The 17,567-nt window shown below is 55.8% G+C and overlaps 2 protein-coding genes and 1 long non-coding RNA gene across 11 annotated transcripts in view; 2 read left to right on the forward strand and 1 right to left on the reverse strand.

The window, feature by feature from the left end:
- Nucleotides 1–9,217, forward strand: part of HMCN2 (hemicentin 2) — a 147,624-nt gene extending 138,407 nt beyond the window's left edge. For 4 of the 8 annotated variants that reach the window (XM_072778330.1, XM_072778332.1, XM_072778331.1 and 1 more), the window contains 10 exons: nt 355–492; nt 601–722; nt 1,135–1,372; nt 2,514–2,576; nt 3,581–3,715; nt 4,774–4,902; nt 5,449–5,769; nt 6,315–6,434; nt 7,335–7,461; nt 8,458–9,217. In XM_072778330.1, coding sequence (XP_072634431.1) covers nt 355–492; nt 601–722; nt 1,135–1,372; nt 2,514–2,576; nt 3,581–3,715; nt 4,774–4,902; nt 5,449–5,769; nt 6,315–6,434; nt 7,335–7,461; nt 8,458–8,803 — 1,739 coding nt within the window. In that variant the 3' untranslated portion in view covers nt 8,804–9,217. The remainder of the gene's footprint in view (nt 1–354; nt 493–600; nt 723–1,134; nt 1,373–2,513; nt 2,577–3,580; nt 3,716–4,773; nt 4,903–5,448; nt 5,770–6,314; nt 6,435–7,334; nt 7,462–8,457) is intronic. The other 4 variants (XM_072778333.1, XM_072778335.1, XM_072778336.1 and 1 more) reach the window with 4 other exon arrangements.
- On the reverse strand, nt 113–9,211 carry LOC140605873 (uncharacterized). The gene is made up of 3 exons (XR_012008406.1): nt 8,731–9,211; nt 3,610–4,225; nt 113–710 (listed from the first exon to the last, which is right to left on the reverse strand). It is a non-coding gene; the product is annotated as an uncharacterized lncRNA (long non-coding RNA).
- An 8,223-nt stretch (nt 9,218–17,440) lies between the features above and the next one.
- Nucleotides 17,441–17,567, forward strand: part of ASS1 (argininosuccinate synthase 1) — a 52,681-nt gene continuing 52,554 nt past the window's right edge. The window contains exon 1 of one of the 2 annotated variants that reach the window (XM_072778339.1): nt 17,441–17,537. The gene's annotated coding sequence lies outside the window, so the exon portion shown is untranslated. The remainder of the gene's footprint in view (nt 17,538–17,567) is intronic. The other variant, XM_072778340.1, reaches the window with a different exon arrangement.

A 17,567-nucleotide genomic window follows, 5' to 3' on the forward strand; every position in this document is an offset into this window, starting at 1 on the left:
AGACTTGTCTGGTTTTCAGCTTGGTCCAGCACATATGTCCCAGGCTCAGTTGGTGACCCAGTCACTCTCAAGATTTGTTCAACTGAGTTGAATATCAACAAGTCACGTGCCCTTCTTTGTATAAATGTATTTTGTTCGTTTTCACAACCACTCCACAGACTGGATATTTGCCTTCACCCCTTCCCAGGTTCTGATCCAATAACTGACTCAGGTGATCACAGGGCTGGGCCTGAGCAGGGAGGGAAGGGGCTAAGCCCTCCTGGGGCAACAGGGAGCTACAGAGGGATCTTGAGCGGGAGAGTGGCAGCCCTCAGGATCTGGCCCTGACCCAGCCTCCACGCCCATCCCATGCAGGGCCCCTGATGCGGGTACTCGTGGTCAGCATCGCCCCCATCTACTGGGCCCTGGCTGGAGAGAATGGGGATGTCCTGAATGGCCACTCTCTGACGGGTGGCAGCTTCCTACAGGAGTCGCATGTGGAGTTTGCCACAGGTGAGCGGGGTGGGGGCATCTCCTTCCCAGTGGGCCACATGGGGCTAAGGCCTGAGCCCAGGGCCTCTCCCCCATGCTGACTCCAGGCTGGGCGGGGATGGATTGCAGGAGAGCTGCTCATGATGACCCAGGAGGCCCGGGGCCTGGATTCCAATGGCCTCCTGCTCCTTGACGTGGTGGTCAGTGGTGTCGTCCCCGAGAGCCTGGCTGACGCAGATCTGCAAGTGCAGGTGGGGACCAGCCCCGAGGTGTGCAGATGAGGGCAGGGGAGAGGGTGGGATGTGCTGCCCCAAGCATCCTCTGCTGACACCCCAGCAGGGGCTGGGTGTGGCCTGGGCTGGACTTAGCCCAGTGGGAGGATGCCCTGGCCCAGCCTCTCAGGGACAGGTGTCTTGCCCATTTCATACACAAGAATGACAAAAGGAGGTCACCTGCTCAAGGACCCACAGGCCTCCACCTCCAGCATCCCTTGCCCCTTGAACAGGGAGCTGAGGGTCCTACCTTTGGAAGTTGAAATCCTAGACATTCTCTATCACCCTCCTCCTCCCTCTCCTCTCTCTCCTCCCCCCTCCTCCTCCCCTATCCCCCACTTCTTCCTCCTCCCTTCCCCTCCTCCACCTCCTCCTCCTCCTCCTCCTCCAGGACTTCGAGGAGCACTATGTGCAGATGGGGCCAGGCCGTCTCTTCGTGGGCTCCACACAGCACTTCCTGCAGGACAGCCTTCCCACATTCCTGCGCTGCAACCACAGCATCCGGTACGATGCGGCCCAGGGCCTCCAACCCCAGCTGGTGCAGCACTTGAGGGCCTCGGCTATCAGCTCGGCCTTCGACCCCAAGGCTGAGGCCCTGCACTTCCAGCTTACCACAGCCCTGCAAGCTGGTGAGGCCCCTGTCTTTTGTCTCCACTCCCCCCTGCCCCAGCTAAACACCCACCAGGGGCTCCAAATGCACCTGCTGAAAGCCAAGGTGACACCTCCCCTCCTTGTCCACTCACTTCCAGAGTGTCCCTGCTCCTGTCCAACCATCCGCAACCCCAACAGGGACACAGGTCTTCAGGTCACTCCTGTTCGAACCCTCCAGAGCCTCTTCCCCTGCCCCAGGGTGCAGGTCCAAGCCCACCCCCTCAGGCTGATGTCTAAGACTCCAGCCATACGCTGCCCTCTGCTCAAGGGCGCCTGCAGCAGAGGCCCCACCAGGCAGTCAGGAACCTCTGTTAGAACCCTGGACACCCACATGGCCATGCTGGACATATTCAACCAGTGGATGCTAAAGATATGCCTGTTACCCTTATTGAAGCTCCCAATTTGTTTTTAACATTGAACCTGGCACAGTGGTAAGAGCACAGCTTTGGGGTCAGACAGACCCTGGTTCAAATCCAGCCATACCACTTCCTGGCTCTGGGACCTTAGGGGCAATGCCCTGGTCCTCCCTGGTCCTGCCCATCTATAAAATGGGCATAATATCACCCACCTTGCAGGGTATTGGGAGTAGCCAAATTTTCTCTGGAACCCTCACCTGGCACCCAGTGATTACTTTAGCAAGCATGCTATCCTTGCAGTAATTTAGGGAGCCTGGTCTCCTTTCTGTCTCTAGAATTCCTGTGCTTCCTACCCCCACCAGGTGCTATTATTTACCCATTCTGCCTTATTTACCCTTCCCCTTACACAGCCAGGGCCACATCTACCCCTCTGGATCCTCAGGAGTGTGCTTTTGCATGCATGGACATCCTGTTTTGTACTTTCCTTTCCTGGTTTCTCCTGTGTCTGCCAGCTGACAGCCTGGCCAGCCCACCATGGGCATGCCCGTGACATGACCCACAGTCACTGCCTCCAACTGGCCTGGGCTGGGAATGGGCTTGCAGACTGGCTGGGCGTGGGCCTGGCTCAGGGCTGAGGGGGCATCGGCCTGGCCAGACTGGCAGGAGGGAGCTACAGCCAGGGCTGCTGTCTGTTCCGGGGCACCCTGGCTGCAGTGCCCTTGTGTCCTTAATGACCTATCGACCTATCGCCTTTGCCTCGCAGAAGAGAATGAAGTTGGCTGCCCGGAGGGCTTTGATCTGGACACCCAGGGAGAGTTTTGTGTGGGTGAGTGCCTTCCCCTTCCCCGGGCATGGATTGTCCGAGAGGGAGGATGTGTCCTGGCCAGCCAGTAGGAGGGCCTGTGAGCACAGACCACAGGAGCTCTGCCCACCCCCACCCCCCTGCCCAGACAGGGACGAATGTTCAGATGGCCCCAGCCCCTGTTCTCACTCCTGCCACAATGCACCTGGTCGCTTCTCCTGCTCCTGTTGGGCAGGCTTTGCCCTGGCCAGGGATGACAGGAACTGCAGAGGTGAGCGGGCCCAGGGGCAGAAGCTCTCCTTGGAGCTGGCCTCAGTGTGTGCAGGGCATTCTAGAGCCACGACCCTGGCCAGGGGCACACATCTCAGGACATGGCCTGTTCCTGGTAGCACTGGGTGCCAGCCTGAGGGTTACGACACCCTGTTTCCCTTCGGAATTGCCTACTATGAGGGCTGCAGATGGGAGAAGCTCAAATACTGGGGGTGATAGGGACCCCCAGCAGGCAGCCACCATGTGCTCCTGGTGTGCATACCTGCTGAGCCTAGACATAGCCTTGGGCTTTCCTGCCACTCCCTGGTCATGCCCAGACAACTGGGGTTGGAAGTGAGTGGACACCCGTCTGCCCCACTTGCTCTACTTGTCCCATTTGCAAAGTTTCTGGACAACAAATGTGACCGTAGGACATTGTCCAGATGTTGACCCTCCCCATCTGCGTCCCTTCGCTCCCACCAGTGAGGCCTGGCACTGCTAAGTCTCTGCTGTGCTTTGAGCCAGGTGCCCAGGGGGCATCATCTGCAACCTCATATCAGATGCCCCAGACCAAGGCCTGTGGGTCCCTCAGGGTGGGCTCTCTGTTTCTGGGGAAGGGGCAAGATGAGGGAAAAAGCCAGCAGGAGAGGTGGGGCTTTCTTGCCAGGGGCTCCTGGGTCTGGGGGAGGGGCCTGCGTCATTGATTGGCCAGGGTCAGGGTGGCAAGGAGGGCCTGGGGGACATGTGTTCATCAGCCCGTGCCCCCACATCGCCCCCAGATGTGGATGAGTGTGCCTGGGACACCCACCTCTGCCAGGAGGGACAGCGCTGCGTGAACCTCTTTGGGTCCTACCACTGCCTCCCCGACTGCAGGCCTGGCTTCCGGGTGGCCCCTCATGGGGCCGGCTGTGAAGGTGACAGGGGCATGATGTGGGGCTGTCCATACTCCAGGGTTTCCAGGGTTCAGTAGAGGAGGTTCTCTGTGCCACTGGGACTCTGGGCCTCCAGGGAAAAGCAGAACTCTCTTGGCAGAAGGAGCCATGAGACCAGGGCAAAAGCTTGAGCCACACTCCAAAGGTCTGGGGCCTGGCCTGGCCTGGCTGCTGGCACTTTGATTATCCTTGGACAAGTGTCTTTTCCTGTCCGGTTTCTTGTCTGATGAAGGGGCACCAGGTCAGGGAGGGCACACATATGCTGCCGCTTCTCGGGTTCCCTCATGGATTGAGGCCCGGCCGGCCTAAAGACAGCCTCTGAATCCTACTCAACGCAGCTTCTCCAGTAGCCACTGTGAATCAGCTGCAATTAGCCTTTGAGATGAAACTCAGGAGCCGCCCTGGATTGGCAACCTGTATGGCCTTTCTTGCTCCAGTGTTCTAGAACTTCACGATCATGGGTCCTCAGGCTCCTCTGAGTGGTAGGACCACCTAGCACAAGGGCAAAGTGCAGGGGAACTCAGAAGAGGAAGTGACCCCAGGGCTCTTGAAGTGTCCAGTCCACCCACATGGCTCCTCTGCCTCCTTTCCGCCCTCACTTCCTTCCTTCTCTCCAGCTCTTAGAGCTCTTTCCCTGAACCAGCTCCTACCACCTTCTTGCATGTGATCTAGTTTTTTCCCCCTGACCCCAGGGAGAGGTCCCACCCTGACACCTCTTCACAGATAGGAAAACCAAGGCTGGGAGAGTGAGAGCTACTTGCTCAAGGACCTAGAGATATGGCAGCGCTTGGCCCAAACCTGGGACTCTGCCTCCAAAGCCCACCTTTTAAGCCTCTGCTTTCTTTTCGGACCTACAACCTTCTTACTCTCCAAAGCTGGCATAACTAGGAGAGGTGGTTCAAACCCTGGCATTCCACCTGGTGGCACTGAAGTTGGAAGAGGGGATGAGGAGGAGGCCAGACATGGAGAGGCGCACTGTATTCCCTGGGGGCAGGGGTGGGAGGCTCAGCCCCCCTCTGTCCACACCCCTGCCTCCCCAGATGTGGACGAGTGTCTGGAGCAGTCGGATGACTGTCACTACAACCAGCTCTGTGAGAACACCCCAGGCGGCCACCGCTGCAGCTGCCCCAGGGGGTACCGGATCCAGGGCCCTGGCCTGCCCTGCCTAGGTATGGGGACACTCGCCCCCTTTTTGGAGCCCGGGTCAGTACCGCCTGGCTCATGAGCAGAGAGCGTTTATGACCAGGGTGGGGTGGTGTTGGGTTCTGTGAGCAGCAGCAGCTAACACTGATTACATCGCCCCACGCCCCCCATGTCCCCGGATCCATGCTTTGCTATCGTCTGGCACCGGACCTCACCCCCTACCCAGCAAGGTCACCATCCCCGGGAGCCCAGGAGGAGGGGGAGTGTAGGGAGAAGCAGGTGGGGGTCCCAAAGAGGCTGAGCAGAGTGAACAGGCCTCCTCTCTGCTGCTGTACAGTGGAGTCTGGGATGAGGCCCGGAGCTGGGGGAGGTTGGGGCCTCTTTGAGCAGCAGAGGCTAGCGGTGGTCCAGGAGAGGGAAAGCTGGTGGGCAGGTCTGTCTGTAGGCAGTGGGGGAGGACGCTGGGTTCTGGGGAAGGCGAGAGACCAGGAGAGATGGCTGGCGTCGGGCAGAGTGGCCGTGGCGAGCCCCGAGCTACCCTCAGCATCCCACCTGGCCCTGTTCCTTTCCAGATATCAACGAGTGCCTGGAGCTGCCCAGAACCTGCACCTTCCAGTGCCAAAACCTCCAGGGCAGCTACCGTTGCCTGTGCCCGCTGGGCCAGACCCTCCTCCGTGATGGCAAGACCTGCACCCCACCAGAGCAGAGTGAACAAAACGTGACCACTGTCAGCCACCGGGGCCCCTTAGTGCCTTGGCTGCGGCCCCGTGCCCCTGTCCCCGGGGGCTCTTACCATGCCTGGGTCTCCCTCCGGCCACGCGCGGGAGCCCTGAGCAGCCTGGGTCGGGCCTGGTGCCCCGCTGGCTTTATCCGGCAGAATGGTGTCTGCACAGGTAAGGCCACACGCCAGCAGCCATCCCCTGGGGACGCGCCCTGCGTGGTCCTAGGCTGGGTGTGTGGGCACCACGCCCCATGTACAGAAACCCAGGGCTCAACAGCAAGCAGGGTGGGCAGTGCATGCAGATAGTTACATCCTGGCTGCATATGCCGCCTTGAAGCCCCGGCTGTAGAATGGGCAGCGGGCATCCGAGAGGGGGATAGAGTATTTTCCCAACCATTTGACTTCAGGACACTTTACCCACTTTTGAGAAATGCTCCTTTTGGTGCGCAGGAGTGAGGCAGTCAGGGCAGGAGATTTGCAGGGGTGAAGGAGGCGTGCAGGCTGACATGACACTGTGAACAGGGACTGGTGGGTATGGGGGCGGGGGAGCAGGGACAGCCCCCGGGCTCCCCATGGAGGCAAAGGGGAGTACTGGAGGGCAGACAAGCTTCAGCATCTGTGCCAGGAGCAGTGTCTCCCCACCCCCCATGCCTTGGTGAATGTCTGTGACTCAGTGTGTGTCTCTGCCTCCATCCCCCACCCCTGGGCCTGGTCCAGACCTGGACGAGTGCCGGGTGAGGAACCTGTGCCAGCACACCTGTCGAAACACGGAGGGCAGCTACCAGTGCCTCTGCCCCGCTGGCTACCGCCTCCTCCCCAGCGGAAAAAACTGCCAGGGTGAGCAGTGGCCCTCCCAGTTCTGGAAGAGTCAGGATGGGGCTTCGTGGGAAGAGGTGGCTCTCTCCAGCCACTTCTCAACCATCTCATGTGAGGGTGAGGCAGGGAGAGGAGCTCAGAGCACCCTAGGTGCCCACAGCCAGGCTGGAAGCCACACTCCACACAGTAACTAAGAGGTTGCATGGACAGGCTCTGAGAGCGGTCCTGGAGGACCATCACAGCTCTGCTGTGTATCCCTGGGCAGCTCACATCGCTTCTCTGAGCCTCAGCCTCCTGGTGAAGTGGGGCTAACAGTCCTCCCCTAAACGGCTGGATATGTGGAGGGCGGGCATGGAGACAGCATTCCAGCAAGGCAGCAGCTGCTAGTAGGAGCAGCGGAGTCCCCTAACACCCAAGCAGGGGAGTCCCCTAACTCCCAAGCCTAACACTCCAAGCCACTCTCCTTACTGTGCTCCAGGGCTGGGGCCAGCTTCACCCCAGCCCCGTAAAGTGGGAATCGGCCTGCCTTCTCTGTCTCCGACCATCACTCTCTGCCTGAGGAACCATGGATGTCCTCAAAGGCTTCCACCGGGGCAGACAGGGGTCACGGGCAGGGGGCACCTGTCTGCCCAAGGGCAGCCCCTCACCTCCTTCAGACCCTACAACCAGCTCCAGGCCCAGGAGATTCCCAGGGTTGCCCACCTGGGGAGATGGGGAGGTGCCTGGAGCCTGCCAGCTGGGCAGTCATTGATCAAGGTGGTTGGGTTCAAGGGGAGAGGAGCTGCCTCCCTCGCTGGTCCTCTGAAGGCATTTCTCTCCTGCTTAGCCCCCACTCCCATGCCTTCTGTGGTTCCTGCCCTGGGCCCTTCCACTTCTCTTCACTTTTTCACTCCCATCTCTTTGCCCACCTCCCCCACCCAGACATCAACGAGTGTGAGGAGGATGGCATTGAGTGTGGGCCCAGCCAGATGTGCTTTAACACCCGCGGCAGCTACCAGTGTGTGGACACGCCATGTCCGGCCACCTACCGTCAAGGCTCCAGCCCAGGGTAAGGGTTGAGTAGGCTGGGAGTGAATTGGGGCACATTGTCTGCCAGGAGCTGGGTGCTTCCATTCTGGCTCCTGGACCGTCAGACTCTTCCTCCAGAAAGGCCATGTGTCAGGCAGGGGCCCTCTTAGGGCCAGTGGGATCGACCCTGCCAGAATTCCTGAGTGGGACATCTATGCCCACAGGGCAGTGTGCCCTCATAAAGAGCACCTTCCTGCAGCCACGCGGGGTGCACACTCACCTGGACACTGGCATTTACTGCAGTGATGCTGCAGCTGGAGGCTCTGGGTGGAGCAGGGGGCACTCAGAGAACGGAGAGAATTGGAGATGTACATGTGAGACACATGACTATGTACATAAAACCCTACACACGGGGACACACACACACACACACACACACACACACAAATGCCCCCACAAAACCCTAGGACTCCGACACGCACTGGCACACAAACACAAGACACATTTCCTCCGAGCCACTCACTATGGCTACTAAAGGGACTCCTAAAGATGCACAGATATGGGGACCTTGGCGACAAGATCGAGGTCCAGACAAGCTGGAGCCATGGCAGTTAGGGAAAGTGACTTGCCCTGGACTCCACCAGCCAGGAAGCCCAGGCCGCAGGGAGTGGGGAGGGCGTGCATGTCCTTGGCAAGGCTAAACACGCGTCTTTTGACCTCCTCTCCCGTTCCAAATCCAGAGCAGGCGACTCAGCCCTGGGGTTCCCGGCGGACCTGGAGGACCCCAAAATGTGTGCCCACCAGGCTGCCCTGGGGCGTGGGCTGAGGAAGCCTGATGGGATTGGGGGACCCGATCCCATGGGAGGGGGCACGTCTCTGGCTTCTTTGGGCCTCAGTTTGCTGATCTCTAGAGTGGGCCAACAGTGGTGCTTGCGGAGGAGGCGCGGGGACGAGCAGCGCGGCGCGCAGGAGAACTGCGGGGCTCGGGACGGCGCTCTGTCGGCCACCCGAGTCGCTCGGTCTGTCCCGCCCGCAGGACGTGTTTCCGACGCTGCTCGCAGGACTGCAGCGCGGGCAGCCCCTCGACGCTGCAGTACAAGCTGCTGCCGCTGCCCCTGGGCGTGCGCGCCCACCACGACGTGGCCCGCCTCGCCGCCTTCTCGGAGGCCGGCGTCCCCGCCAACCGCACGGAGCTCAGCGTGCTCGAGCCCGACCCGCGCAGCCCCTTCGCGCTGCGCCCGCTGCGCGCCGGCCACGGCGCCGTCTACACCCGCCGCGCGCTCACCCGCGCCGGCCTCTACCGGCTCACCGTGCGCGCCGCCGCGCCGCGCCACCAGAGCGTCTTCGTCCTGCTCATCGCCGTGTCCCCTTATCCCTACTGAGGGCGTGGTCCCTGGCAGCAGCTTTTGGGCCAGTGACCTCGGGGCTGGGGGCCCTGGCCGCGGGCTGTGGCGAGCCTCGTCATCTCCCACCCCCGTGCGTCATCGAGCCCTTCAGCAAACAGGACCCTGCGTGCAGCCTTGACCCCCAGGACAGCGAGGACCCGAGTGGAGGCGGAGCTCAGCAGCAGAGGGTACGGCCGCCCTTAGGCGGTGAAGCAGCGACAGCACCAGGGGGAAGCCCGCTTGTCTGACCCGCTCCTCCAGGCTTGCCCCACGCCCCAGGGAGACCTGGCTGGGACCCAGCACCCGGAGCCCCAGGGGAGGGACGGACCCTGTGTCCCCCGCCCACAGCTGGCACTGCCATCCTGAGCCCCGTGTTGTATGTATAATATAAAAATGTTTTCTTTCAACCAATTCGACTTCTTCCTTCGGTTATTTTGCTTTGGTAAGGAGGGGCTTTGGTTGGTGGGAAGGCCGCCACCCTTCTGGTCCAGCAGTCCTGGACACTGGGCAAGAAGGTGGGGGAGGCTGGGGTTGTGGTGAGCTGGGGGAAGGAAGAGTGAGTTGTGATCAGAAAGGTAAAGGTAGGGGATCCCCTGGTGGCTCAGTGGTTCAGTGCCTGCCTTGGCCCAGGCGTGATCCTGGAGTCCCGGGATCGAGTCCCACATCGGGCTCCTTGCATGGAGCCTGCTTCTCCCTCTACCTGTATCTCTGCCCCTCTCTCTCTCTCTCTCTCGCTCTCTCTCTATCTCTCATGAATAAGTAAATAAAATCTTAAAAAAAAAAGGGTAAAGTTATTGGGTCAGATCCTTGGGGCCTCTCTGTGCCATTGCAGGGACTTTGGCTTTGATGGAATGAACTGGGGACAGGATTAGAACATCTATGTATGTATTGGCGTGTCTCCAGTGTGCTGGGATAGGGTCTGAGTCTCCAGGGACTCCACAGAACTGCAGGGTGCTTATTGACCTTCCGCCCTCCTGACCCCACCCTGGACTAGCTACAGCCCTTGCCTTGGCGACCCTGTTGCCAGCTGCCCTTGGCCACGGCCTCTGACAGAAAGGGGCTCTTTCGCACCTAGTTTGAAGAGGAGAGACCCTTCCTCCCTGCTCCCCTTGCTCAGTGTGACACTGTCACCTCCCCCTTTGCATCCTCATGCTCTCCTCATCTGGGCAAGAAGGAAAGCTGTCTGGCATATTTCTTATTAAGAGGTGGATGACAATCAGTATACGTAAACAGAGACTTCCACCAATGATGGATTAAACAGGAAATCACTGTGTCCATTTGACAGATGGAGAAAATGAGGTCTCAGAGAGGGGACATGACTGACCCAGCCATTTGCTGGATAGGTGACTGGTTAATAGTTAGACTGGGACGCCTGACTTCCAACCATCAGCCCCACCTGAATCTTCCCAGGGCACTTCCACTTTCAGAGCTGGTTTGCTGTTTAGTTTAGTTTAGTTTAGTTTAGTTTAGTTTAGTTTAGTTTAGTTTAGTTTTGGTTTTAGTTTTGTTTAAACCAGGGGTCTGCAAACTTCTCCCATAAAAGGCCAGATAGGGAATGCTTTGGGCTTTGCAAAACACAGCCTGTGCTGTAACCACCCCCCTCACCGGTGCAGGGCCAGAGAGCCAGGGCCAGCACACGAATGAATGAGGATGGCTGTGTTCCAATAAAACTATTACTGGACACTTAGGTTTGAAGTTCATATCATTTTCACATGTCATGAAATAATCTGCCTTTCATTTATTTCCAACCATTTACAAATGCAAAAAACATTCTTAGCTTGCAGGCTTTACAGAAACTGGTGGGGACTGTAGTTTGCCACCCCTGCTTTAAGCCACCGAAGTCACTAATGGTAGGATTTCAGGCTGAGTGGAGGAGAAATTCAAGGGGGGGGGGGGGTCCTCCAAACCTGGGTACCCATTTGTTCAGCGCCCACCTGTGAGGACCTTCTTTGTGCAATCCTAAGGGCCATAGGTCACAACTTGAGCCCTGCCATTTGCTGGGCTGTTAATTTTTTTATGGAGCCCATGAAAAGGTCAGTCCTAGGGTGAGGCACTGCAGAGGTGAGACCTGTGAAGGGGAGGTACCAGCTTGTCTGTCACCCCTGCTGTCTCCTGCCTGCTGCTTCCCAGTCTTCCCCTGGCCCTTCATATTTGTAAACCATCTATTGAATGTCCAGTGCCTTATGGACCTGAGCTTTAATTCTCCCAGGAGATCCAGAAGTAAGAAAGAGTATGCCCATTTCAAAGATGAAGGAATGGGGGCTCAGAGAAGGTGAGCCACCAATCTAGGCTCACACAGCCTGGAGGAGAAAAGAATTCAATCCAGGCCTTCTGACTCAACAGCCCAGGGGCATTGGCCTGCAGGCTTCCCTACCTCCACTCCCCAAGAAAGGAGGATGGGGAGGAGAAGGAAGGCCAGGAGCAGGATGAAGAGGAGGGACCATGGCAATTCAAGACCTGAAAAGCCGCCAAGGGAGTGTCTATCCATTCAGTTCTGCCTCCTTCCTCCCCCACCTTCTAAATTTCAATTTGACGCTGGTGGAAAGGAGTGATTGCTCAATGTCTTGCAGCGAGCCGGTGGCAGACTTGGCCTGGATCTGGGCTGTGATTCCAGATCTGGCCTGGATCTGGGCTGTGATCTGTGTCTTGTGCACCCTGCCCCACCCCCGACGCCACCCACCCCTGCCCACATCCACAGGGATGGTCCTAGAGTGGAGGAGGAGGCTCCCTGGGGAGCTGCAACTGGACCCAGCTCCAAAGGAGTGTTTTCCACTTCTGCTTTTCCAGCTGCTGGCAGGCAGTCATTGGCCAAGGCCTCATCCAGCCACCCAGCCCCCTAGAATCACCTGACCTCCAGGCTGAGGCTGTCCTGAACCATCAATGGTGGTAAACAGCCCTGCAGGTCACTCATTAAACTCTCTGATGCAGTTTTTCCAAGAACCCAACAACTGGACTCTGTGTTCCCTCTGGGCAGGGACTGGCAACCTGAGGTCCAGCCTAGAGGACACTCTTGTTCCTGGAGCCAACACCCAGGCCTGGGCAGCAGCAAGGTGGTATCTGGCACCAACCATGAGATGGTTGTGGGGTGAGGTACTTGGAGCCTCCACACTCCCCGGTCTCTTTGTGACTGGCAGGTGCAGAGGCCCTGAGTGGCAGAGGAGAGATAAAAGACAAGGGGGGCCTACTCCTTGGTTAGATGCACAGGCTGTATCTATATTCAGACAAGTGGCCACAAGAGTCAGAGCTGACACTTAGAAAAGCCACCCTGGCTGCAGTGTACAGAGTGGATTAGAGGGGGCGGTGAGCATAGCCAGAAAGGTGCAGCACAGTACAGGTGAGAGGTGATGATGGTCTAAGACAACAGCAGCAGGGAGAGGAAGAAGGGGCTAGAGCCCTTGTTTTCCTTCATTTTATCACTGAAACTTCAGGCATCTATTATGTGCAAGCATGAGAGATAGCAACTGACAAGGCACACCTGGTGGAAGGACAGGAGGGGTCAGAGAGACATTGCCAAGGAACAGTAAATTCAGAGACCATAATGCAAAGAGCTTGACATGCTGAAGAAACCACAGACAGGCCAGTGCAATCAGGATGTGGTGGGTGAGGACCAAGGAGGAAGTACAGGGCTCAAGATTTGATGCTAAGAGTGATGAGGAACCATCAAAGTCATATAAAAAAAAAAACCTTTAATTCATTAATATTTTAGAATATATCTCTAAAACTTAAAAAGATCTCAATAAAATCCCCTTACCGACAATACCATTATCATATATAGTAAAAAAAAAAAAAATCAGCAGTAATTCCTTGCCATCATTAAAGATCCTATCTGTGTTCAATTTCCAAGTGCTCACAATGAGGATTTCTCTTACACTTAAAAAAATCAGGATCTGAATAAGGTCCACATGTTGTTATTAAGTGCATCCTTTACATCTCTTTTAACCCTAAGCTCCTCTACCTCCCTTTTTTTTCCTTAAAAACTTAAAAATCAACTTTATTGAGATATAACGATTCCAGGAATGCAAGGTTGGTTCAACACGTGAAATTCAATCAATGTAATTTACCATATTTATAGAATAAATAGAAAATCATATGATCATTTCAGTAGATGCAGAAAAAGCACTTGACAAAATTCAGCCTCTATTCATGATAAAAACTCCCAACAAACTTAATAAACATGGGTTTCTTTACCTGATGAAATGCATCTACAGAAAACCTGCACTAACATAGTTATCAGTGAAAGCCTGAATGGATGCCTTCCTCTAAGATCATGAACAATGCAAGGATAGCCACCCTAACCTTTTTATTCAACATTATACTGGGGATCCTCACCATTGCAATAAGGCAAGAAGAAGAGGTATAACGATAATATAGGCAAATGTAAGATTGCCTCTATTCACAGACAATGTTATTGTCTACATGGAAAATCCTCAGGTATTTACAAGTATCTACTGAAATTAATCAGTGACATTAGCAAGGTTGCAGAATATAAGGCAAATGTACAAAAATCAGTCATATTTCTATATACTGGCAACAAATGACAGAAAATGAAATTTGAAACATGATGTACAATAGTATCAAAATACTTAAAATACTTAGAAATAAGTCTAATGAAAGATAAGCAAGAACTTTACACTGAAAACAACAAAATATTGCTCAGATATCTGAACCAAGATGGATCCTTTGGCACTCTCACTGAAATTAAGGACTTTTATAGCACCCATCAAAGATGCATCAACCTGCCAGGTTTTCCTCTTCTCTGAGTAGAAGACTTGGCCGTTTGCCTGAGAATAGGCCTCTACCTGGCAAGTCATCCAACCTATCCAGTAAAATATCCACTTCAAAGCTGAGCTCTGAAGTAGCCATATTTGTGACTCCAAGAAGCCCTATTTCTTCCAGCATGAGAAGCCACAGACCCCAGGCCTTTCCCAAAATCACTGCATACTAGCCCAGCCTAGTTTACTTGGAAACTAGCCCAGCCTAGTTTACTTGGAAGACTTCATCACCTGCAAGGAACTTACAAAACTCCAGCTCCTCTAACTCAGGTCCTGCTAGTCTATCTCCTTAAAAGACTCTTACCTGCAATCACACATTGAATAAAGAAGTCATTTTGTGACACTCTAGGATATATATTTCACTATCTTAAAGATACACTTTCCATTTAAAGCAAACAAAGATCATCTCAAGATGTAACCTCCTATAGATTGGCCTATTTGAGTTTCTCATTGCTCATGTAAATAGCAAGTAATACTTTTCAATAAACAGTTTGAAGTCTTTTTAAATGCTGGAAACTTAAGAAGATACAAATAACTAGAGAGATGTACCATGATCATGGATTGAAAAACTCAGTATCATTAAAAATGTCCATTCCCCACCCTCAAGCTGATATATAATTATTGCAATCCCCAATCAAAATCCCAGCAGGCTTTTTCTTTTTTTTTTTTTTTTCCAGCAGGCTTTTTCTATAAACTGGCAATCTGTTTCTATTATTTATACGGAAATGCAAAGTAGCCACAATAATTTTGAAACATAACAAAATTGGAAGATACACACTATCCGACTTGAAGTCTTACTATAAAGCTGTAGAAATCAAGATGGTGTAGTATTAGCATATAAGGATAAATAAACAGATCAATGGAACAGAAGAGGGAGTCCAGAAACATATCCACACTTACATGGTCAACTAATTTTCAACAAATGTGCCAATATAATTCAATGCAGAAAGGAAAGTTTTCAACTAATGTTGCTAGAACAACCAGGAACTATAGGGGAGAATGAACCACAAAAAGGTTTAAGAAGGGAGTGACTTGTTCTGAGTTTTGAAGAACTCTCTGCTCTTGGGTGGAGAAAGGATTTGAGGGAGGGAGGAATGGGAAACCAAAGAAGCAGAGAAATGATAAAGAAGGCTATAGCAATGGTCTGAGTAAGAGCAGATGATGGCCAATGTGGAGAAAGTGCAGGTAGAAAGGAAGGGGCAGACTCCGGATACAAATAGAAGATATGAACTCCCAGACTCCAGCACCTCAGTTTCTCCCCTGGTCAGGCCTCAGTGCTGCTGTATTTTTAGAGGCACCACACAAGATTACTTACTAGAAGGTGCATAGACTCCTTGAGGAGCCCTGACCTGGGTGTGGGTGAAAGGCAAAGGAAACAGTGGCTCGGCCCCAAGTAGGGGATGCCCCTGGCCACGCCCTATTGCTGGACCTGGGACCTGCTCTGCAGGGTAAGGGCTGGGCCAGGGCTGGACGATGGGGTGCAGGTGGAAAGTGGCTCATGAGAGAGCCGGCCAGTCCACCCTGGCCTTGATCTCGCCTCTCATCCACCCTGGTGCCCAGTGGGCAGGACACCTCCTGGCAGTTGGGCTCGTTTTCCTTTCAGGAGAGCTGCGACATCACTGTCCTTAATATCACCAGCACCTGTGCGTCAGGAAGGGACAGTCCCCTGGACTGGAGCCATTTCGGCAGCAGAGACCCCCACAGCCTGTGACCCTGAGACTGAGACCCTGGTACCTCTACCAATTCAACTCAAGCTTGAGGTAAAACAGAGGGTTTGGCCAGAGCTTCTGACACTGGGGTGTAGTGCTGCTCTGCCACTAACAGGCTGTGTGGCCTTGGGGAAGATACACTTCCTCTCTGTCCTGCAGGATCCTGTCTGTAAAATGGGGATAACAGTCACAGTTACTTCATATAGGGTAGTTGTGAGGATCAGGTGAAGGTCAGGTGAATAAAACAGTGCTTGGTGATAACCACAAGGGGTGCAGTCGCGCCCCAGATCCAACTAGACAACCTTACTTCCTCTTTCACCCCCGCTGCCCCCCACCATCTATCCTAGACTGGCAGGGGCTCATCCCTCACCCCACCCTCTTTCTAAGGTCTGGGTAATGGGGCTTCTCTCTGCAGCCACCACTGGCTTTGGAGGAGCTTGGGGGAACATCAGGCCTTACTGCCTCAGTTTCCTTCTGCACTTCCTCTGTAAAAAAAACTCCAAGGAAGCAGTCCCTGTGCACCCACACTCTCCCCAACTTTCTCAAAGGGCAGTGACATCTTCAAGGAAGATACAAAGACCCAGCACAAAGTCATAGGATGGAGACAGAGGACAGTGGGAATGCTCCCCCACCTTCCCGGCTTCTGCTGGAGAAGGAAGCTGCCCAACCTGCACGACCCCCTGCAGGTGTGTGGTTTTGGCTGTTCCACACTTGCTTTCTGCTCCCATGGAAGGCCAGGGGCTCTGTGAGGCCCAGAGATGGCTCAGTGAGAAGGCTAAGGGGGCCAGCTGCCCGCTCGTCTCCTGGCAGGAAGGCCCCTCAGGCCACCGGCCCCATGCAGCTCATAAGGGCCTCCTTGCCATTGCAGCCTCTTCTGGGGTTTGGGTACCAGAAGCTAGTAGCTCTGTGGTTCATGGGAACTGAAAGCTGTGGCTTTCCTTGTGAACTGGTCTGACGCCTTTTCCTTCCTGATGGACTCACAGCTACTTGCCTTGAGGCAAGTACTTGCGGATGTGCTTGGTGGCCAGGCAGGAGTGCTCAGGGACGGGATGGGGGAACCGACTGGCAGAAGGATGCAGTGACTAAGAGAGCAGCCTTCACCCCTCTCTGCCAAGGGTCCCCTTCTCTGGCTGCTTCTTCGTTGCAGGAAGGGGCCTGGGACAGGACTGCCTCCTTACCACCACCTACCCCCCCCCCCCCCACACCTCATCCCCACTTTTAGGAGATGGCTGAATGGCAAACCAGCAATATTAGTCTGGGGACTCCCACCTCCCGGGGGCGGGGGTGGGGGGTGGTTCAGGGCTGAGAGTGCCCTCAATCAGTCCTAACCATGGAGTTGCCTTGAACAGGTGAGCACCTGCTATTTTACTCAGTTGTGGGCGGCCGTGATTGGTGCTTTGAGGCCTCTGAACCAGGCTGGCAAACTTCTGACGCACAGAACCTTCTGAAGGCCAGACTGGGGCAGCAATGCCTCCTTCCTTTATTTGCAAACAAGAAGCTTCACCGCTGTGAACCTCAGTTGTGAACCCCTGCGGTCCAATGGCTTAGGAGCTGGCAGGTCTTCTATTCTCTAATAACCGGGAGCCCCAGGGCGTTTGGTCGGGCGCCAGCCTCTGAAGACAGCCAAGAACCAGCCCTGGACCGAGGGTGAAATCCCGACCTTCTGGTGCCACCTCCACCTGGGCTCCAGCTCCCGGGAGCTACCTTGGGGGAAGGGAGGGGTCTGGAGGTCGGCAGAAAGGCCACCACGAGATCAAAGTGGACACGAAACTCACCGCACCTAAGGGACCTTTATTCCCACCCCCCCACCCCCCCACGGAGCGGTGGCAAGTCCCTGGCCGCACAAAGTCAGCCTGCCAGTCGCGCGGTCCAGCCACAGCGGGGCCCCAAGGAGCCGCCCGCCCGCGGGCCAGGGCGACACGCCCCGGTCCTCGAGCTGAGCCCGTGCGCCGGTGGCACTGGGAGCCCCGCGGGGTGGGGGCTGGGGGCTGGGGGCTGGGGCCCCGCGAGGGGCGAGGGCGGGAGGGCCAAGGGGCGGGCGAGGAGGGAGGGGGAGACCCGTCCCCCCCGCAGGTGGCCCGGACGCCCAGCGGCTCCGCGCGGGGGCCGGGCCCGGGGGCGGGGCCTGTCGCGCGCGTCCCCCCCACGTGTCCCCGGTGCCCGGCCCTGCCCCCGGCCCGGTGTTTATAACCCGGGATTCACGGCGCGATCGGCCCTGCTCCGCCGCCTGCCACCGCCGCCCGGCCCACGGTAAGGAGCCCCCGGCCCGAGACCCCCCTC

The sequence above is a fragment of the Canis lupus genome, chromosome 16 (assembly GCF_048164855.1).
Source record: "Canis lupus baileyi chromosome 16, mCanLup2.hap1, whole genome shotgun sequence".
NCBI classification, from domain to species: Eukaryota; Metazoa; Chordata; class Mammalia; order Carnivora; family Canidae; genus Canis; species Canis lupus.